At 40.1% G+C, this 22308-nt stretch overlaps 1 protein-coding gene across 1 annotated transcript in view; it reads left to right on the forward strand.

Moving 5' to 3' along the window:
* Window positions 1-8252: 8252 nt before the first annotated feature.
* Window positions 8253-22308, forward strand: part of SIDT1 (SID1 transmembrane family member 1) — an 88529-nt gene continuing 74473 nt past the window's right edge. Inside the window, exon 1 of the mRNA XM_007985781.3 lies at window positions 8253-9328. Within this exon, the coding sequence (XP_007983972.1) occupies window positions 9107-9328 (222 nt within the window). The 5' untranslated portion in view covers window positions 8253-9106. The remainder of the gene's footprint in view (window positions 9329-22308) is intronic.

A 22308-nucleotide genomic window follows, 5' to 3' on the forward strand; every position in this document is an offset into this window, starting at 1 on the left:
ACCACCTGATGAAAGAGCAGCTGCACAGAAACATACAGAACTCCAGACAGAATGCAAAGAACCTACATCACAATGACTATTGACATAAATAACAAGACGCTTCAGAAACAGGAACCCCAGTTGCCTAACCCAGGCCAAGAGAGTAAGTCCTGAAGGCCATGAAGATCAGTCTTAGAGGTCCAATTAGCTCTTTTGTTCAGATGTTGTTTAGCCTATCTTGCCTTGTCTGTTTCACATAGCAAGAAGTATATATAACAGACACCACCATGACCAGCAAACAAGTAATCAAGAACAATGAAATTAATTGTTCATCACTGCTCATGCCAATGAATTGACATTGGTCTGTATTTCCTCCAGGGCTGAGGTGGTATTACTAATAACTTCGGCCAGAGTTAATGATAAGTTTCTCACAGTCTCTTTCTATTTGTATGATTTGCAACATTGAGAAAACAGCTCTGATTGTTCCTTTAAACAATGAGTCAGTAATTTCTTCAGGTAGAGTACTTGAATAATCAAGGTGGCCTCCTTTTGGAGTTTGCATCTGAGTCAAAATTTTCATCCTAGGGGGTTTATAGAATTAGAGTCTCTGTATACAGACAAGTCTTGGAATACTATTATTAAAGAGCATGAAGTGTTAGTCTGAGGTAAAGAGGACCATGTGTCCTGGCTGCAAAGGAAGTAATAGCCTTAAAGACACATGTAAATGCAAAAAAAAAGATGTTCATGACATGAAGTCAGACCCAAGGCCTTACATTTGCTGGGTTACATATTTGGATATCTATTGGTCTTTTTCAGGTGACAGGTATTTGGCTCATCAACCTTCAAAGTTGTTGAATTCAAATTAGAATTACCTGGGATCTGACAAACAGATTTTAATACTTCATTATTTTTCTGGGGGAAAAGAAACTAGCAAGGTCACAGGTTAATTTTTGCAGTAGGTGCAAGTGAAACTGCCATTGGCTATAAGTCCCTGTGGTCTCATTTGATGAGACTGGAATCACCCACACGTTTTTATCTTGGGGGTCCAATGATGGATGATATATCCAACAGTCAGTAAGATTGATGGCAGTGTCTACTGTTTCAGATAATCTGAGAATTGTGTTAGAATAAGTATGTTCTGACCTGACGACAAAGAAGATACCAAAAGAAAAAAGGGACCGTTATGGTAGAAAATGGCCAGTGGTCTACAGTTAACGAGAAGAATGATTATCAATAAGCAGGTCAAAAACAAAAGAGGAATTAGACAGGGGTCTTGGTCCAATGTGTTAGGTAGAAACTGTCCATTAAGAGGACATCTGCTTGTTTGAAAGGCGTTGGATCAAATGTCTATTTCCAAAGATAGGCTGCTTTTAAGGATCTCTGAGAATTCTCAGCATGAGGTGCCCTATGGACTGGTCTTCCAAAAGTGTGGAATTCTGGCTTGTTTCTTTAGTGGTGAAACATAAAGTTGGGGATTGGCCTGCTGGAGTTTCACTGCTGTATTTGTTGTTAACGGTACCTGATAAGGTTCCTTCCATTGAGGTTCAAGAGCAGTTTTTTATCCCATGTCTATTTCAACAGACAAAATTTCCTGCTGGATGCTCCTGAAGAGCCAATGTAAGAAGATGTTGTAGCAAGGTGGCCTAAATTTGTTGGTGATAGGACTGGGTATGGTACATGAGTCCCTTGCAATATTTTCCCATATCTGGATGCAGCATGGAAGAATCTAGTATCAGGATGAAATTTCTAAACACATGGGTTTTCCTGGTAGCAGTTCATAATCAATATGACCCCGAGATAGTGGATTATATGGCTGGAAGAGCTCGGGTGACTACCGTTAGCAGGGAAGTGCAAGGATTTATGAAAGTTTTGTTAATTTGAATTTAAGGATGCCATTGGTTCTTTCGACCTTTACAGAAGTTTGTGGGTGGTAAAGGCAGTATAGTTTTTGAGAAGGGGTAACGCCTTATTATGTTCTTTTATAATGGTTCCTACAAATTGTATGCCTCAGTCAGTTGACATAAAAGTTTGTATACCCCAGTTGGAAACATAAAATCAAGCAGCTATTTAGAGACTGAAAGGACTGGAGATTTTCAGCAAGGAAATTATTCAACCCATTCTGAAAATAGACAAGTCCCATCTGAAAGTGTTCAAAGGGTCTTTGAGGCCTCGGTTCTTGGCCATGCCTTACCTTTATAATTTTTCCAGGATTATGTTCACAAGTAACACATGACCCCAAAACAATCTCAGCTGCCTTTTTAAAGTTTTCTCACCAATATTGATTTGAGATAGTAATCAATTTGTCTTTACCATAATGAGTAGCTTCATGGAGAAATTCAGCTAATACTCATTTGAAATCACTTGGGGCCACCAAATGGTCATCTTGAGTTCCAAGGATTATCAGAGGTATGATTCATCAACAAATAACATAAGGTCAGAATTTTTTTTTTTTTTTTGAGATGGAGTTCCACTCTTATTGCCCAGGCTGGAGTGCAAGGTCCCAGTCTCATCTCAATGCAACCTCCACCTCCTGGGTTCAAGCAATTCTCCTGCCTCAGCCTCCTGAGTAGCTGGAATTACAGGCGCCTGCCATCACACCTGACTAATTTTTTTTTTTTTTTTTTTTTTTTTTTTGTACTTTTAGTAGAGACAGAGTTTCACCACATTGGCCAGTTTGGTCTTGAACTCCTGACCTCAGGTGATCCACCTCCCTCAGCTTCCCAAAGTGCTGGAATTACAGGTGTGAGCCACCACACCCGGCCAAGGTCAGGATTTTCAATAAGAGTTACTAATACATCTGAGCAAACTATTTAAAGTTCTCTAACTAATGTAAGATATTCATGAGGTTCCCCTTCTTTTGGTAAGTTCAGGAGGATGGCAGGATTCAGCGTGCTGCAGCAGTGAATACTAACGTGAGATGGAGAGTGCAGCTGGAACTCTTAGGAGGTTAATTGTGCCTCAATGGGTGGTAAAGTCTGTACTGCATGAGGAAACATCAGGTCAAGCAGGAAGCCTAGAACTAATTTAGCAGATTTGACCAGTTTTGTAGTGGCAGTAATGTCCTAAGACAATCTTGGATTTGCAACTGGATTGAGGGCGAGGTTATAGTATGTGATGGGTTTTCAATAATTCCTGTGAAGTTGAATTAAAATGCTGAGGTTTGTCCAGAACACTCATGCACAAATAGACAAAAGTTTTAGTTAGGGATGCCTACACAAGGAGGCTATTGAAGAGCTGTGTTCAGATTATAGGAGGCTTTTTCAATACTTGGACTCCCAGAAGAGAGGGACTCTTACTGAGGACTTAGCCATTTCATAAAGAGGTGTCACAATCTCAGGAAAATTTGGCACCCATTAACAAGAATATCCCATTAGACCTAGAAATCATTTCAACTACAGTTTTCTGGGGGTCTAGGATAAGTCTGGATAGTATTCAGCCTATTAGGAGAGAATGTTCTTCTCCCACCCCTTTTGGCAAAACTCTGTATTTTAAAACTTTATGTCCCTTTTCTGCTAAAGTTGAGAGCAAGTGAGTGGAATCTTTTTACCAGCATCTCTAAACAAGTAGGCGGTCATCTACGTATTATATCAGAGGTGGGTGGATCACTTGAGTCCAGGAGTTCGAGACCAGTCTGGCCAACATGGTGAAATCCTGTCTCTACTAAAACTACAAAAATTAGCCAGGCATGGTGATGAACGCCTGTAATCCCAGCTACTCTGGAGGTGGAGGCACCAGAATCACTTGAACCTGGGAGGCAGAGGTTGCAGTGAGCCAAGATCATGCCACTATACTCTAGCCTGTGCGCAAGACTGTATCTTAAAAAAAAACAAAACAAAACCTTGTATTTTCTAGCAGTCTAGCCCCAACTCCAACTACCTCATTTAGTTACATATCTTGTTTGTTTCTTTATTCACATGATTGAATTAAGGTCCAATCAACTTTTTTTGGAAATGTTTCATGTATGTCTTTTTTGAAACTTTGATCTACTTTACTGGTTTTTGTCTTTTGTTTTGGGATTTTTTTTTTTTTTTACTCTCAGACTTATTGTAGACAGAGAAATCCTACAGGTCTCTTCCTGCATAGTTCAATCAGTCTTTGCTATCCGATATCTGATGTTTCAACCAACATATGCACAAATTGATACAGGTCAGGTACTCCTGGGTCATAGGCACCCCCCAAAATTCCAAATTATTCTACGACTATTTGCTCTTCTTTTTGGATTTAGGGAAATCTTCAATGACAGCTCTTAATTCATCTTGGGTCCAAGGTGTAAATTCTACAGTTGCCTACATACCTAGTTCATGGAAGGGATGCATCCTTAGAAACAAATGGCATGTTGAGTTTTAAGAGGACTGTTGGGGAAGACGGTGGTCTGCAAGACTGGAAGACTGCAATGAGAGGAAGGCATGGAAGGAGCTGCAGAAAAAGAAAGATCAAAAAAATAAAGGAGAAGAAGGAAAACTGAACATAGAGTGATAACTGGAAACCAAGAAGGAGTGGGATTTACCAAGGAAATAATTCTACTTTGTTGTTGTTTAAGTCATCAGATTGCTCATTCGCTTTAACCAAAGAATCTTACAGTGAAACAATTTTAGAACTGAGTTTCATTTGTAGACTTTTGCATACCAACTCAAAAATTATCCATTACATCTGATAAATCATTTTCTCTTTCTTTTCTAAGGGGTTTCTCAGATAATTGTTTAAGTCCACTGTTTCCCAGCACGGCCACTGACAGCCCAAATCATCTTTGGTGAAATTATGCCATTTAGAGAGGTGGGCACTATAATCAGAATTGTAATAAGTGTACATATAAGAAAAAGGAGTTTTTCCTGTAGGAGTGGAAAAATATGACTTAAATGACCCCGTAAGGGCTGGCAACAGTTAAAAGTGAAGCTTGTGTACTTTGCATCTTGAGCCCCCAACCTTGATGATGAGCTGCCTCTAAATGCACACCTGACAACCTGTCTCCCCAGGCAAGTGTAACACCAAAGAGAATGCTCTCTTTGGATCAAAACCAAATTCTCAGAACAAAAATCTAGATGAGAGGATAATCTTACCTAGTTTTATTGGTAACCCACAGCAAAATTTGTCCAAATGAATGCCAGTCAAATGAAAACCATATTGGTCTGGGAGGCCAGCTCAAATTAAAGGTTTATAGGGCCTATGCCTGTGTTCTATTCTATGGCAACACTTTCAGACAGCACAATGCAAAACAGAAGCAGAAAAGAAAGAAAACAGGGATGAAAAGGAATGGCCTGACTCCACCAAAGATGCCAATCAAACGGAAACTGATAACAAATGCTAGGTACCAAAGTGAGACTAGATAGCCAAAGAATGCAAAATCAAAGACCAGAATTCAGAACCAGTGCTGACCCGATGTGTCAATGCAGACTCAATAAACTGTGTGCAGTGAGGCACAAGAAGCTTTGGTGGGTACTGCACCTGGCAGAGAACTGGGATCCATGGTAACGTGCAGTGCAGACAGTATCTCTGTGGAAACTTCAAGAAAACTACAGAAACAAGTGAAGATCACACAAATGAAAACAAACAGAGGTTAATTATTCAGAGCTTGCTCTAGCAAGGGAGTTGGCCACCATCACTTCTGCCTGGTAGAGACTCAAAGGCAGGCAGGGGAGTAAGAAAACTTCATAGTGGTAAAAAGGGAAGGTTTTCAGGCGTGCTCTGACCGGATCTTGCTGTTGGAAGCTGGAGGCCGGCTAAGTAGGAGCAGGGCATTTTGTGGTTTGGGAAGCATATTTGACTTTCTCTGACTGATCCTAAGTTGGAAGCAGGGGCAAAAATTCGGGGAATTGACTCATTGACCAAGCCCTAATTCTTTTGGACCATTTGCTGCAGCAATTGTAGTTTGACTTCTTGGACTGGTTGCTGCTGAGGTTGTGGTTTGGTTTCCTCAGCTGATTGCTGCAGAAATTGTGGGTCAGTGTTGTATTGCAATTTATGGTCTGGCCATTGCCCACTGGCATATTTAGTCTCTCACGGTAGAATCCTAACATCGTAGATATTAGAAAAAAAAAACTGCCTTTAAAATCAAAACAATTGAACTCATGGAGAAAGAGAGTAGAATGGTTACCAGAAGCTGGGAAGGGTAACGGGAGAGTTGGGGGAGGGAGGTGTGGATGGTTAATGGATACCAAAAAATGGAATGAATAAAGTGTAGTATTTGATTGCACAACAGGCTATAGTCAATAATAATTTAATTGTAAATTTAAAAATCACTAAAAGAGTATAATTGGATTGTTTGTAACATTACGGATAAATGCTTGAGGTGATGGATATCTCATTTTCCATGATGTGATTATTATGTATGACATGCCTGTATCAAAATATCTCATATACTCCATACATATATACACCTACTATGTACCCACAAAAATTTAAAATAAAATTCCTTTAAAAAACAAAGAAAAAAGACATCTTCCTAATGGACCATATTTTATTTTTTAGCTATTGAACTAGCAGTCACACCATAACAGTATTTGTTCTTTCAACACTTTCAACCTTTTAATGCACTTTCAAATACATCATTGCCTCTTTTATCTTTACAACAACCTTATGATCCTGAGAGGTTAATTACTTGAGGTCACTGAATGAATTTTGGCTAGAATAAGGATTAGATAATATTACAGACTGACTTGTAATATATAACTCAAATTGTTAGGTATAATCACATACAAATGGCTTTAAAATAAATATTTTGTGTTTCATGCTATGATGAAGGATCTGTTCCAATTGCTTCTGATTTAGTTGCTTAAAGTTGAGATAAAATCTTGAAGGAAGGGTCATAGCACCATTCAAATACCTACAAGTCTGCCATGTGGAAGAAGTATTAGGTTTATTCCTATGACTCCAGAGGGCAGAACTAGTACAAGTGAGTGGGAAGAGAGGCAGATTTCAACGAAGAATATGAAGTATCTTTCTAATAATGAGACACTTGCCCCCAAAAGAAGGTGTTGCCTTGTGAAAGAACCAGTTCCTCATCTCTTATAGTGTTTGAAAAGAACTCCATAATAGAACTCTATAATCCAAGAGCCTCCTTCCTGGAACTGGTCGCACCAGCTAACCTCCAGGACATTCATAGATTTCAAGTTTATGAAATGTCATTGAACTTTGAAAAGAGGCGTAGATATTTTGAATACAGCAGTTTAAAGTCATTCAAATTATGGATGAAATTATTTTGTTGTGCTCCTCAAAAACAGCGAGTTCTATTTGAAGTTTTACCCCCAGGCTCTCCTTTGAATTAGTATTTTTGCTCATATATCCATACATTTTCAAGAAATTTCTTTCTTTCCTTCCTTCCATCCTTCCTTCCTTCCTCCCTTCCTTCCTCCCTTCCTTCCTTCCTTCCTTCCTTCCTTCCTTCCTTCCTTCCTTCCTTCCTTCCTTCCTTTTGAGATAGGGTTCTGCTTTGTCATCCAAGCTGGGGTTCAGTGGGGTGATCATGGCTCATTGCAGCCTTGACCTCCAAGGCTCAAGCAATCCTCTCAGCTCAACCTCCCAAGTAGCTAGGATTACAGGCATACACCATCATGCCCAGCTATTTTTGTATTTTTTGTAGAGATGGGGTTTCATCATGTTGCCCAGACTCGTCATGAACTCATGGCCTCAAGCTAGCCTGCCTCCTGCCTCAGCCTCCCAAAGTGCTGGGATTACAGGCATGAGCCACTGCACCTGCCAAGAACATTTAAAACTTTAAAACTGAAAATTGTCCTAATAAGGAGTCTACTAACTTAATCTTCCATCAGCATTGTTTTCTGATTTCACAGAAAACTTTACAGCAAATGTATTGCATTCATTCTTGATGTTTTAAGAAATTAAAGGAATTAGACAAAGTAAAAACAAAAATCCATCTCTTTAAAGATGGTAAGTACTAGGATTTTAATCTACAGTCTTAAATTTTTGAACAAGATCTTTTCCTTCTCAGTGGCTTCTTTTTAAATGGTCCTTCAGGTTGAACGCAATTACATTACTTTCTACTACACAAGTCATGAAGCTGAAACAAAACAGTGAGTTCTCTTCCACACCTCAATTGTGATTGTTCAATGTTCTGCAAGGTCTTCTGATGAACCCATTCTCACCCTGCTCCTTACCTGCCTCTTTAACTCTTTAAATCGAATCCCCTAATTTTTATCGGAAAAGCATTTCCTTTTTATGATAGGCTGTGGTTTCTGCCTTTAAAAAAACAATTCTGGGGATTCTCCTGGAATCTGTAAGAAGTCATTGCAATGGTAAAGTAGGCAAGAGGCTGGGGTGGAAAGAAATGCCTTCTGCATAAATCTAGTTAGTCTGAGTCGTTTTTTGACAACTTCCGGGACCAGACTTCAGGCAGTGCTGGAAATTGTTCTCTTTACCACATCTTTTTTTTTTTTTTTTTTTTTAACTGTACATATTTACATACATACACATATGGTGAGGGAGAGAACGTGATGACGTGAGACTCTCCTTGGAGAGTAGGAGGTAATAAAGAAATAAAACAGGTGTCTAAGGAGACGTTCTATTAGAGAGGGGAGAATAGAGAGTAATTATCGTTCAGACAGGCAAGAGTTCTCTGCAGGTAGCAGCCTGGGAAAGCGAACTTGCGCACCCTCTTGGGGGACGGGCTCTTTTGCTTTCTATTTCTTCTCCTACAGCCAGGGTGCACGCGTATTTGAAACAGACCGAATTTCCTCTTCGATGTGGGGTCAGGTTGACTTTTCGAGACTAGCGGATATTTCTTTTTAATGACTCCAATGCCTTTTGTTACTGCTGTTATTGAGGTTGAGGGAGAAGAGATCGGTCTAAATTCTGGCTGGGTAAGTGGGGGGATTCTCGGCGATGAGAAAGGGGGAACTTAGAAGCTGGAGGAAAATCAGCAGCCCCCTCATCTCCACTTCTCCAGTCCCCTCACTCTTCACCCGTGACCTCCCGTGGAGACCCCAGGAGGCAGCATCAATATTTGATCGATCCTTCGTCTGCACGCTGCCAGCCCTGGCCGGCTGGGCTCGCCAGGCACTGCCCGCTCGGCGCTGAGGCGGACGCCCGGCCCTGCACCGGGATTTGGAAGGACCCTCTCTGCGCTCGCCCCCTCCCCAGGGTGGCTCTGCTTCCGAGCCTGGGCGCGGTGCCCACCATGCGCGGCTGCCCGCGGCTCGCGCTGCTCTGCGCGCTGCCCTGGCTCCTGCTGGCGGCGTCTCCCGGGCACCCGGCGAAATCCCCCAGGCAGCCCCCGGCACCGCGCCGCGACCCCCTCGACCCTGCCAGGGGCGCCGATTTCGATCATGTCTACAGCGGGGTGGTGAATCTCAGCACCGAGAACATCTACTCTTTCAACTACACCAGCCAGCCCGGCCAGGTAAGACACTCGCTCCCCTCACTTGACTTCTAGAACTTGCCAGATCTCAGAGCTCCGTCGCTGCTTTGGAGTCCCCTGGGAATTGACCTTGGGAGACCTCGGGGACCAGGGGACGTTTGTTCCCTTTCTCCTCCGAAGCAATCACTGCCCTGCCCGAGCTGCCGCAACACGCCTCGGGGACAACTCTGCTTCGCCTCGCGCCTCCCCTGGCCTAGTCACGGGCATTTCTGGGCTTTGCAGAGGCACCAGTTCCCTGCACCGTCTGCGGGTCCTGGCTCCCTGCTGGGCCTTTCTCCAGGAAAGTCCTGATTTCTAGGGTTGCGGGGTGTGGTGTGGAGTGCGCAGAAGAACCGCACCTCGGTTCTTAATCCCCTGCAGGGAAGAAACCTAATTTCAAGCGGATGATTCAGTCAGACCCTTCTATTTCATAGCGCATGGAGAGGGAGAACTGCTCAGAATCTAAAATGGAAATTGTGTGACAATGGACGGAAGCTGCAAAACCTCTATGCATTCAACAGTCACTTCCTGCGTTTCTGTACCATTGTCACACGTATGTGCTTCAGAGACGCCAGAAGACCCGGGCAAAGACGTGAGAACTGCAGCCATCGGCTGATCCATCCACGTTTTGATTTTAAATAAGGATGGATAATTGTGTGAAAGTTCTAGACCTATTTCTGACAAGAGTTGAGGAAAGATGAGGGGAAAATGTTCCAGTGACTATCCCTTTGACATATATACTCTGATTATATAATGTAAGAAGATGCATATAGTTCATTTCTTTCCTCTAGTGTTGTACCTCTGGAGCAGCACTGGGCAGGGAGAGAGAGAGAGAGAGAAAGGGGTGGGGGGGCCTCCCCAGTGTACCAACCTCTGGAGCTTCTTCCCATATAAATATGTTTATGTATCCCTTACTATACCAGCATCCCCTACCCTCTAGGGAAATTCCAGAACTAGATGATTGGGATAACATGATATGCCTCCCTCTCTGATTCTCACTCCAGATCAGAACTAGAAAACCTCATCACTTCCCAAAGTGAGGGTGGTTTGTATTGAGCAGGGGGTCCAATGTGCCTAACACTGCTCCCAGACATCTTCCAGCTGTGTGTAGCCAGAAAGTGCCCTGAGTGCCCCATCTCCAGTGCGGCACCAAATCCTGTGGCACTGTCACCATGGCAGCACAGCCCTCACCCTGCTCTGTCCTCCGGTAACCTTCAGGTTATATGTTCTGTAGTGAGCAGAGTGGCTGTGCGCAGAGTCATTCCATGGTAGACAAGGGAGAGGCTGCAGTTTTGTTTCCCAAACCCCACATACCCAACCTCTTTCTATCTAGGGTGGGAGTACCCATGGACTGGCTGACATGTTGCACATGAGGTGTGTTCCTAGTCCTGTGATTGGCTGGGAGCAGAATAAAGTCTGAAAACTCCATGATTTCTGGAGTAAGTCTCAGCTTCCCCCTAAATGATTGGTAAGAAAACTCAAATTACGTGTGCTAAGTAAATCCTGACATCAGGCTTTGGTATTTCTTGCAGTTCTGCATAGAGATAGAGCGTCTGGTTTTGAACTGTTGCTTTTGCATTGTCCCCTTAGTATTGTGTGAGTTTTGCACTTGAGATCACCTGGTTGACTTCCCTGGTAAACCTTGAGATATTGAGGGCGGGGCAAAGTCATGTTCATCTCTGTACTCCAGTACCTAGCACAGTGAATGGCACGTAAGAGGTTTATAAGCCAGGCACAATGGCTCACACCTGTAATCCCAGCACTCTGGAGGACAAGGTGGGAGGACTGCTTGAGACCAGGAGTTCAAGATCAGCCTGGACAACATAATGAGACCCTCTCTATACAAAAAAATTTTTAAAAATTAGCTGAGTGTGATGGCACATAAGCCTGTAGTCCCAGCTACTTAGGGGGTGGAGGCAGGAGGATTGCTTGAGCCCAGGAATTTGAGGCTGCAGTGAGCTGAGCTCTTGCCACTGTACTCCCACCTGGGACAGAGTGATACCCTGTTTTTTAAAAAATGGTTTGTTTGTTTGTTTTTTGAAAGGAAAAAGAGGCTTATAAAAAACATTTAGTTTTTTCCAAAAATGAACAAATAAGTGAAAAAAGGGTTATTAGCTAAGGCTAAATAAAATGAAATGTATACTGTCTTCAATTTAACAGTCTGGAAAATGTGAGATCATTTCAGATAAAAACATAAAAACAATTTTCTTTTATAAAACAAATTTGGTTTTTATAAAAACACATTTTAAAAATTGTTCTATTATGCCCTATTTGTCTGTGTGTGTTAACATGTCCTTTATTTTATGAAACAGTTTTTAAAATACTTTTGAATGACACAGTAAAAGGTTAACAACCCAAGCAGTCCCTAGAATTTTTATTAAAATATTACTAGTCTGAGAAATTCAAAGTTGGGAACCATGGAAACAGGAGATAACAAAAATTTCAATTATTTTAGTGCCAGTATTCACAATATAAGCCAGATGTCCTCAAATCTTACAGCCTTCTGGGACCAGTCTTTAATATGCAAATGCAGTGGTGGAGCCCTCAAGCCACTTACTGTGGGAAATTAACCTCCTCTCCTACCAGCCAGTATTCCTGTTGCTTTCTCCAGAGAAGATATTTTCTTGATCTGTCTGTCCAAACCATTACTCTCGGTTCCTGCTTTCTTCTTGGTTCTTTTTGTCCTGTGTTAGATATCAGCAGCCCCTTCTTGCAGGAACACAAGGCTGTTGGATGTAGCAGAATTTTACTGAAGGTTTGGAATAACATAGAGGAATGACATCACAGCACAAGATAGCCCATACTGTTTCGACAATTTACCACCAGGGGGATTTCAAGATAGCGATGCTCTCTTTCAGGTGCTGGTTTGTCACTATCTTATTGGCCATCCCCTCACACCTCCTCAAATGCTGGCCCCTACCCACTAAATTTTTGTTACCCTCCCATGTTGTGCAATTTTTGCCATCATTGCTTATCCCACACTCACTAAGAGGCTCTGTTAAATAGCAATGTATGACCCCAGACCTATGCTCTTTGGAGCAGAAGCTTGGACATGACTGTTTTCCCTTTGACCTGAACAAAGTCTTGATAAGATAAGTCTTTCTACCCCACAGGGTCATTGCCCACCTCCCCTCTTCAGTGCAACAAAGAATTTGGTTTAGGAAAAAAACATCTAGTTTTTGAGCTTTAATCTTTGTTTTCCTTTTTCTTCAAGCCATTGTTGCTTGCCATTATTTTTCCTGTGCCTTGGAGGCGAAAGTCTATTCTAAGTTCAGGCTTAAAGACAGGAAGCTGTTGTGGGGGCCATTGCTCCTAATCTTTCCTGTCAGCCACTGCATCTCCCATACCAAACTGTCCCAGAGAACTATTTAGCCAAGCTTGTGTCATACTAATTAGCGGAACTCAGCACCAGGAAAAGTCTCATATGCCTTCCAGGCATAGGGTAATGTAAATATGAAGTTGCCTTTAAAAAAAAATCGCTTAGAGAATGGAGTGACTGCTTTAAATAAAAATGATGAAAATAATAATTGGAGGTGCAGGTTAGGCAAGATCATGATTCATTTCATTTCTCTGGAAGGAGGTGTCTGGAGACTCACTTTAAGAGGAGGAGCGCTATACTGTGCAAACAGGGTGTTCTATAACCACAGGGCTCAGCCAGGCTAGAAGGAAACTACCTTGTTGGGAAAGTTGCCAGGGATATGTTTGACTGGGACAGAAGGCGCAATGCAGGTTTACTGGAAAATGAGAATACCCTTGTAGAGACAGGTGGCAGCAACAATCAGATGTTTCTATTTGAGCTAGATGGTGATAAGAAACCCTTAAATAAAATCTAACCACTGGGCAACAGGCTGTCTTCTCTGAGGTTTTTCCGTACGATTTTTTAATTTGAAATATTTCCCTGGAAGTATTTCTTTTGTCTCATTTATTAACTGAGGCATTTATCTTTTAATGACATATACTTTTCCACGCCCAAGGAACAACCCTCAGCTTTATTAATATAAACCAGTAGTTGTACACCTAGAACCAGTTAAACCAGTCTCTTGGATCCAGATTCAAAAAGCCTACCCAGTCCTTAAGAACAATGAAATGTCCATGTGGACACTCCGGTGGTAACTTCTAGCTATATGCATTACTAATTACATGGAAGAATTTAGAACTTTGATATGATGGCCTGAGTTCTCCCTGTCTCGTATAAGAATGCTTACTCTTTATGTACTGAGACCAAGAAGCCTCCTCTGCTATCCTCCTATGTCCTTTTGCTGAACTGCACTTGTGCTCGTTGGAGGAAAGACACATCTCATTAGCACATTATCTGAATGATTAGACTGTCTCAGTCCACCTAGGCGGATATAACAGACCACCATTGGCAAATCTCATGTCTGGTGAGGGACTGCTTCCTAGTTTGTAGACAAGCTCCTTCTCTCTGTGTCCTCACGTGGCCAAAAGAGCAAAGAGAGAAGAATAGTCTTTCATGTGTCTTCCTCCTTTTTTTTTCTTTTTTTCTTTTTTGAGACAGAATCTTACTCTGTCACCCAGGCTAGGGTGCAGTGGTGCGATCTCAGCTCACTTACAATCCCTGCCTCCCAGGTTCAAGTGATTCTAGTGCCTCAGCTTCCCAAGTAGCTGGGATTACAAGCATGTACTACCATACCCAGCTCATTTTTATATTTTTAGTAGAGACAGGGTTACTCCATGTTGGCCAGGCTGGTCTCGAACTCCTGACCTCAGGTGATCTGCCCACCTTGGCCTCCCAAAGTGCTTAAATTACAGGCATGAGCCAGTGTGCCTGGCCTCATGCTTCTTCTTATAAGGGCAACAATCCCTCCATAAACGCTCTTGTGACCCAATTACTTTCCAAAGGCCCTATTTTCAAATCTGTCATATTGGGGATTAAGTTTCAACATGTGAATTTTGGTGGGAACACAAACATTCAATCTGTAGCAATCACCTCCTACATTTTTCTCAGAGACTCTGAAAACAGGGCATCAGTGTATCATGGGTTGTTTAGGAGATAACATTACTTCAGTTATGGCTCTGATGTTATGGAGGAGCTGCCTTCTGCCTACCCAGACTTGACAATCAGGTGCTAAGTTGTGTGATGGATTCTGTAAGTCTGTGCTGTCCAACGGCTATTGAGCACTTGAAATGTGACTAGTCTGAATGGAAATGTGCTGTTAAACATAGAATACATACCAGATATTGAAGACCATACAACAAAAATAATAGAAAATGTGTCATTAGTATTTGTATGTTGTGTTTAAATGATAATATTTTTGATATATTAAATTAACTATAGTTATAACATTAACTTTACCTGTTTCTCTTTACCATTTTAATGTAGTTACCAGAAAATTTTCAAACACATATGTGGCTCACATTTTATTTTTATTGAACAGTAGTTCTGCAAGTACTATAAGATTTAAGAGAGGACATACCTCCCACACATAGCTTTGTTGGAGGAAATGAGACTTGAAAAGGTTATGATAGGTAAGCAAAATTTTGGTTGGCAGAAAGAAAGGGGAAAGGCATTTCAGATATGGAAAACTATATCCAATTTATGTTTTGGCAAGACTACATCAAAGGTGATGTGGTATATTTCTTCCAGAAAGCACATAATGTCTGATTGTGTCTTTTTTTTTAATGGTAGCCATCATTGATCATCATTGTCTAGTTCCATGAATTCATTAGGAGCAGCAAGATAACGATATTTTGATTCTATTATTTATTTTTCATTTTATGAGCTGGAATACTTCTATAACGGGAAACTTCACCTTGTTGGCTATTTGGTTACCTTGAGCTACTGTTTGTAAAGAAAAAATGAAATAAATGCCTTCTTCTTTAACTTTACCATTTTTTAAAATAATAAGTTGGTCTCCTAATAGCCTATAATGATGATCAATGAGATTTTATTTAGCATAATCATGAGTTTATGCATTGAAACATATCTGATACATTTTATTCCAATACAGTTATTATCCTTATTTAAGTTTAAATTGTTCATCTTTGGCCAGCAAAAGGCAACTCAAGTTGGCTCCTGAATTCTTTTGGTAAAACCCAATTGCTCTTTGACAGCCTCCTTGCTTTCTTGTATGAAGTTATTCCTTTCCCAACCTGCAACCAGTCATTTCTGCAGGAAGGTCCAAGGCTATTCCTTGGAGCGACAGAGCTTTTAGAGATCACAGTTTGGGAACTAGGGGCCCTTATTAGGAATGGATTGGCAACCTTTATCTAAGCCTTTTCAGTGGACACGCTAAGAAATAGATCATAAGTTCATACTATTACTTTTTCAATTGAAATTCAGAAATATAGGGTTTTTACTTAACCTCATCCTTATGGAAGATATTACATCCACATCTTTCTTTCATGCCCAAAATCCTGGTTCTCAACTAGATCAACTTAGTTACTATCGCAGTGTGTTTGTATTCTTTTGAGGCTGGGTAATTTATAAAGAATAAAAGGGTTACTTGGGGAGGCCGAGGCGGATGGATCACCTGAGGTCAGGAGTTTGAGGCTAGCCTGGCCAAAATGGTGAAACCCCATCTGTACTAAAAATACAAAATAAGTAGCCGGACGTTGTGGCCCATGCCTGTAATCCCAGCTAATCAGGAGGCTGAGGCAGGAGAATCACCTGAACCTGGGAAGTGGAGGTTGCAGTAAGCCGACATCACACCGTCGCATAATCCCTTTCATAATTAAGAAGTCATTTGTGGGCCAGGTGCGGTAGCTCATGCCTGTAATCCCAGCACTTTGGGAGGCAAAGACAGGCAGATCCACCTGAGGTGAGGAGTTCGAGACCAGCCTGACCAACATGGCAAAACCCTGTCTCTACTAAAAATACAAAAAATTAGGCAGGCATGGTGGAGGGCACCTGTAATCCCAGCTACTCAGGAGGCTGAGGCAGGAGAGTTGCTTGAACCTGGGAGGCGGAGGTTGCAGTGAGCTGATACTACATCATTGCACTCTAGCCTGGGCGACAGAGTGACTCTGTCTCAAAAAAAAAAAAAAAAGGAAGTCATTGTGAAGTAATACTTGATACTATGTAAATACCATGTGCCTCATCAAACTTTCAACAACTACTTTTAGCATCCATTGATTATTCCTGCCTGCATTAGATATTACTATGATGGTTTCCAACTTGTGATCTTCTAATTCATTGTTCCTTCTACATTTATCAGTTAATATTCTACTGTAAGAAAGAAATTTTCTTCTCATTTATTTCCTTATTTCTTTTATTTATATCAGCATGGGCATATAGATGCTTATTTGATCTAATTATTGCTTTCATTTACATTAAAATCTTGTTATAAACAACCTATCGTTCTAAGTATTTTATATTGTGGGTATATACTAAGAATCTCTCTCTCACTCTAACACAGAAAGCAGGTTTCCTCTCTCCTCTCCCCATCACTAGCAAAATGATATTTCAATAATAAAATTATTTTTGATTGACACATAAAAATTGTACGTATTTCTGGGGATAGTGTGATATTTTGATACACGTATGGAATGTGTAATGACCAAATCAGGCTAATTAGCATATCCATTGCCTCAAACATGTATCATATCTTTGTGTTGGGAACATTCAAAATCAGCTCTTCTAGCTATTTGTGATGTTGGTTTTTATGTGTGGGTGAAATAGAAAAGACTGATTAGATTATATCACCTGACAGATCCAGGAGATGCTTGATATTTTCCTTTTCAAATAAGCAGAAAGTATAGTGAGGCCCTTCTTTATAAAAAAAAAAAGTGTTCCATTCCTGTAGAGGAATGTTCTTATTCATATGTGGAGGCTAAAAAAGTTGCTCTCATAGAGGGAAAATTAAAGCTTAGTGTTATACAGCAAATATAGGTTATATATTAAATGTTGTTAATAATAAAACTAATTAAAAATTATTTGCTGAAATAATTCCTTACTTTGAATTCTCATTCCCTCCATTTTTTTTTTTTTTTTTTTTTTTTGCTGTGACAATAATAAAGAAATTGATTTTGCCATTAGAAAGAAGGACATGGAGATACTGATTTTTGTACAAGATTGAACAGGGCATTTTTCAGCAAGTAGAACAAGACAAGTGAAGTTGGTTTAAAGGTATCATATATTGAAAAGTGTGTCCAGAGAAAGTTGAATATACACCTTCTTTCCTGATAAGAAAGCTATGTATAATTCACCTCCCTGTCACAGCTCCCAAGAACCAGGAAATTTTCCCCCTATTTGGACGACTGAAAAGCATTTTAGGAGCTATTTCTCAAATCATAATTTTAAGAAACTTTCTTTTGGACCTAGCCTTCTACAGTTGGCCGGGGGTGCTGATACGTAATTATTGATAGTAAAGTACAATTAATTTAAAGGTGAGGATCACCTATATTTTGGTTAAACTCTAAGCATTTGAATGAAAAACTTTATTTCTTAAATGGTGGCAAAATTAAAGTTTATCATGAAGTAATATGTTGTCCTGAGTAAAAACATTCTCTGGTTGCATGGGGTACTTAGAGTTGATACCTTGGACCTTCAAGAGCATCAATACAAATTTGCCCTCTCTGTGCCTAACCCAGGATCCTAAAGTATTTTGACTTGGTTTGCTTCCTCATTGATACCTTCTCTCCGCCCCACCCCCATAAAATTTCCCACATTATTAACATCTTGCATTATTGTGGTACACTAATATTGAACCAATATGTATTTATTATTAACTAAAATCTGTATTTTACATTGGGGTTCACTGTTGGTATTGCATAGTTCTGTGGATTTTGAGAAATACATAAAGTTGTGTATCCATCATTATGATACTGTACAGGATAGTTTCACCCCCTGAAAATAGTCTGTGTTCCACTAATTCATCCTTTATTCCCTTCTCTTGAACCCTGGGCAACCACTGGTTTTGTTTTATTTTTACTGTCTCTCTAGTTTTGCCTTTTCCAGAATGTCACATAGTTGTGAAGGAGTTCAGAACATGCCACTCCACAATATGCTACTCTGGCATATTGACTATTTTGAGTTAAAACTACTTGAAAAACAACAGATGCAAGAAGGTCACTCTGACCTTTATTCTGTTTCTTAAAAGCAGGAAATGTAAATCATGTGAAAGATACTCTCTATATTAAAAGGAAAGTAACATTCTCATCATCGAGGGTGGGAAGTTGAGAAAGAAGGTCCTGTGTACAAATGTTATTAGACGAACCCTTATCTTCCTGGCCACTTCTCCCTGCCATTAACTACCTTAGCCCAAGCCCCTTTGCCTTGTCACATTTTTACAATTTACTACTCTTTGTCTAATTCAATATATAAGTATTCAAATCTAACTGTGTCTTTGGGTCTTCATTTCCTCATGAGGGTGTCCATGTCACACACCAAAAAAAACTTATATTAACTTTGTATGGTTTTCTTCTGTTGATCTATCTTAGGCCAATTTAATTTTCAGGCCCAGCCAGAACCGTAAGAAGGCAGTTGGAATTATATAACTTGTAGCTTTTTCATACTTGCTTCTTTTACATAGCAAAATGTAAAACATTAAGGTTCCTCCATGTCTTTTTATGGCTTGATGCCTCATTTCTTTTTAATGCTGAATAATATTTCATTGTCTGGATATACTACAGTGTGTTTATCCATTCCTCTATTGAAGGACATCTTGGTTGCTATCAATTTTTGGCAATTATGAATAAAGCTGCTATAAAATGTGTGTGTGGGTTTTTGTGTGGACGTAAATTTTCAACTCATTTGGGTAAATACCTAGGTGTATGATTGCTGGACTATGTAGTAAGACTACGTTTAGCTTTGTAAGAAAGTGTCAAACTGTCTTTCTTCTAAAGTGGCTGTATCATTTTGAATTACCACCAGCAATGAATGAGAGTTCCTGTTGCTCCACAACCTCATCAGCATTTGATGTTATCAGTATTTTGTCTTTTAGCCATTCTAATAAGTGTATATTGGCATCTCATTGCTGCTTTGCAGTTCCCTTTAATTGCAAATCCCAATGTTGTTGAGCATATTTTCATATGCTTGTTTACCATCTATATATCTTCTCTGGTAAGGTGTCTGTTTAGATCTTTTGCCCATTTTTAAATTTGGTTGTTTTATTCATTATTGTTGAGAAGAGTTCTTTGTAGATTTTGGATACCAGTCCTTTATCAGATAAATACTTTACAAATATTTTCTCCCTGTTTGAGCCTTGCCTTTTCATTTTCTTAGTAGTGTCTTACACAGATCAGACATTTTTATTTTAATAAACTATCATATTAATTTTTTTCATGGATCATGCTTTTGGTGGTCACCATATAAAAAGCTGTCACCAAATCAAAAGTCACCTCGATTTTTCTCCTCTGCTATCTTTTGGAAAATTTTATAATTTTTCATTTTACACTTAGACATAATCCATTTTGCATTAATTTTTGTGAAAGTTATGAGGTCTCTGTCTAGATGGTTTTTTTTTTTTTTTTTGCATATGCTGTCCAGTTGTTTTAGCATCATTTGTTGAAAATATCTCCCTATATTTTTAGTGTTACACTATTGTGTACATGTTTACAATTATACTTTGCCTTGGTGCAAAGGCTTGGAAGCAGCCCCACACCTGGTGCTCAGTGTTTTTATCACCATTCCCAACCTTCCCTTCTGCTGCCAGCATTGCTAAACTCTACCATTCTCTTACCACCCCCTTTCCCTATGTATCTATGTCTCTCTGCTTCTATCCTTTCTGTCTTCAAATTTCTTATGAACAGGGTCAACCCATCAAGATTCTCCCTCTTTTCTGGGTAGTATCCTGTGGTTGTTTGAGGCTTTGCTAATGGCAAGCATATTCTATTTTCTTAGAATAGAGGTAAATTTTCTTTTTTACTTTCTGATTCAGAGCCATAACAAATAATCTCAGTTGCTAGAGGGCTGATCTCCCAGTTATCAAGGTTTTGCTAGAGAGTTCCAGTGGTAGAAATCTGTCTTCCAGTGGTGGAAGATGAAGAAGACATGTGACTTGGGCAGTCAGTGTGTAACTGTATTGATGTCATGTTCCATCATTTCCTTTATCCAAGTCAATGAGCTTATTTTTGTCAACTCTCTTTAGCTACAGAAATATAACTGGGCTTGCATTTGAGACTTCTTTTCTGGGTTTTTTCGTCCATAGCTAAAAGAACATATAAAAATCCTTTGAACCATAAGAAAGAGGTAGCTACATTTTAGAAATTCAAAAGACCTTAAAACATTTTTTTAAGTTTTCTCCTTGAAATTTTATTTTATTTCTTTTTAAACTTTTATTTTAAGTTCAGGGATATATGTGCAGGTTTGTTGTATAGGTAAACTTGCGTCATGGGGTTTTGTTGTATGATTATTTCATCACCCAGATTATTTTATCACTCAACTAAGCCTAGTACCCATTAGTTATTTTTCCTGATCCTCTCTCTCCTCCCACCCTCCACCCTCCAGTAGGCCCCAGTGTGTGTTGCTCCCCTCTAGGTGTTCATGTGTTCTCATCATTTAGATTACACTTATAAGTGAGAACATGTGGTATTTGGTTTTCTGTTCCTGTGTTAGTTTGTTAAGGGTAATGGCCTCCAGCTCCATCCATGTCCCTGCAAAGGACATAATCTCATTCTATGTTATGGTTGCATAGTATTCCATGGTGCATATATACCACGTTTTCTTTATCCAATCTATAATTGATGGACATTTAGGTTGATTCCATGTCTTTGCTATTGTGAATGGTGCTGCAGTGAACATATGCATGGAGGTGTCCTTATAATAGAATGATTTACATTCCTTTGGGCATATACCCAGTAATGTGATTACTGGGTCAAACGGTATTTCTGTTTTGAGGTTCAAAGTACCTTTTAAATCTCCCAATCTCTTCCCACTTAACAAAGAAGAAAACTGAGAGTAAGTGATATAAATTACTTGCCCAAAATCATGTACTAGTTTGAAGCATAGCCAGGAATGTAATTCAAGTTCCGAAGGGTATTTCCTCAAGATATTTCTACTAAATCACAAGATGTGCGCACGAGAGCACATCAGCTATGCTTATCAACAACAAAAATAATTATTAAATATCATATCACATTTTCACAGTCATGTCTTTTGATCATGCAATTTAAGACTATGTATGACTCCCTTACAATTACTGAAAACTGAAACAAGACTTTTTATTATCGTTTTCCCCCAATGAATTGTCCAGCCATCTGTTTGTCTGTGTACAAGGCAAGTTGGGTTGATACTAAGTAAAACTGTGAAGTTGTCAAATTTTCTTCAGTGTTTAAAAGAGCCACAGCCTCCCATGAACCATGGTCTTACTCTGACTCCCTGTGGATCCCAAGGGGTAAGCTTTAGTTGTGTGTGTGTGTGTGTGTGTGTGTGTGTGTGTAGTGTGTGTGTTTTATTTTCATCAATGCTGGGTTCTTTCTTAGTGTCAGGAACAGGGCATCTTGGAGACCCGAGCAGTTGCCCTGTCTGTGACTTCAGGGAAGTGTTATTCCCCGAGAACTGGTATTTCTGGGTCCCCACTAAGCAGCCACAAAGATAAGCCATGACAAACAGGACTAACCAACTATTTCTGTCCCTCTAGATTTAACTGCTCTTTTGTGAACAAAGCGACTCACACCTATCTTCAATAACCCCCTACCCGGAGCCTATGTTATGGGCCAAAAAGTTAACACTTGAGTGTCCACGGTTGTATTTTCTTCTTTTCTCCTGCCTTCTAAAAATACCCTGTATTTGCCTTCCCTTTCTCTCCATACCACCTTCACCGGGGAGGAAGAATTATAGCTTTCTAAGAGTCAGACAATGTTTATCTGGTTAACAAAGGGATAAACATTGGAGGATAAGGAGAGAGACAAACAGTGAGGAGATCTAGGTGTGCAATGAAGATTTGGGGAGGTTTGTAGACAGGGAGACTCTAAAATTGCTGTGAGGTGTGAGTGACATGGACAGAAAAGGAAAGGGGACATAGGTTCACGCAGGGGTCTTAGCTACAAACAACAGAAATCAACTGGCAAATATAAGCAGAAAA

This window comes from Chlorocebus sabaeus, chromosome 22 (genome assembly GCF_047675955.1).
Source record: "Chlorocebus sabaeus isolate Y175 chromosome 22, mChlSab1.0.hap1, whole genome shotgun sequence".
Lineage (NCBI taxonomy): Eukaryota > Metazoa > Chordata > Mammalia > Primates > Cercopithecidae > Chlorocebus > Chlorocebus sabaeus.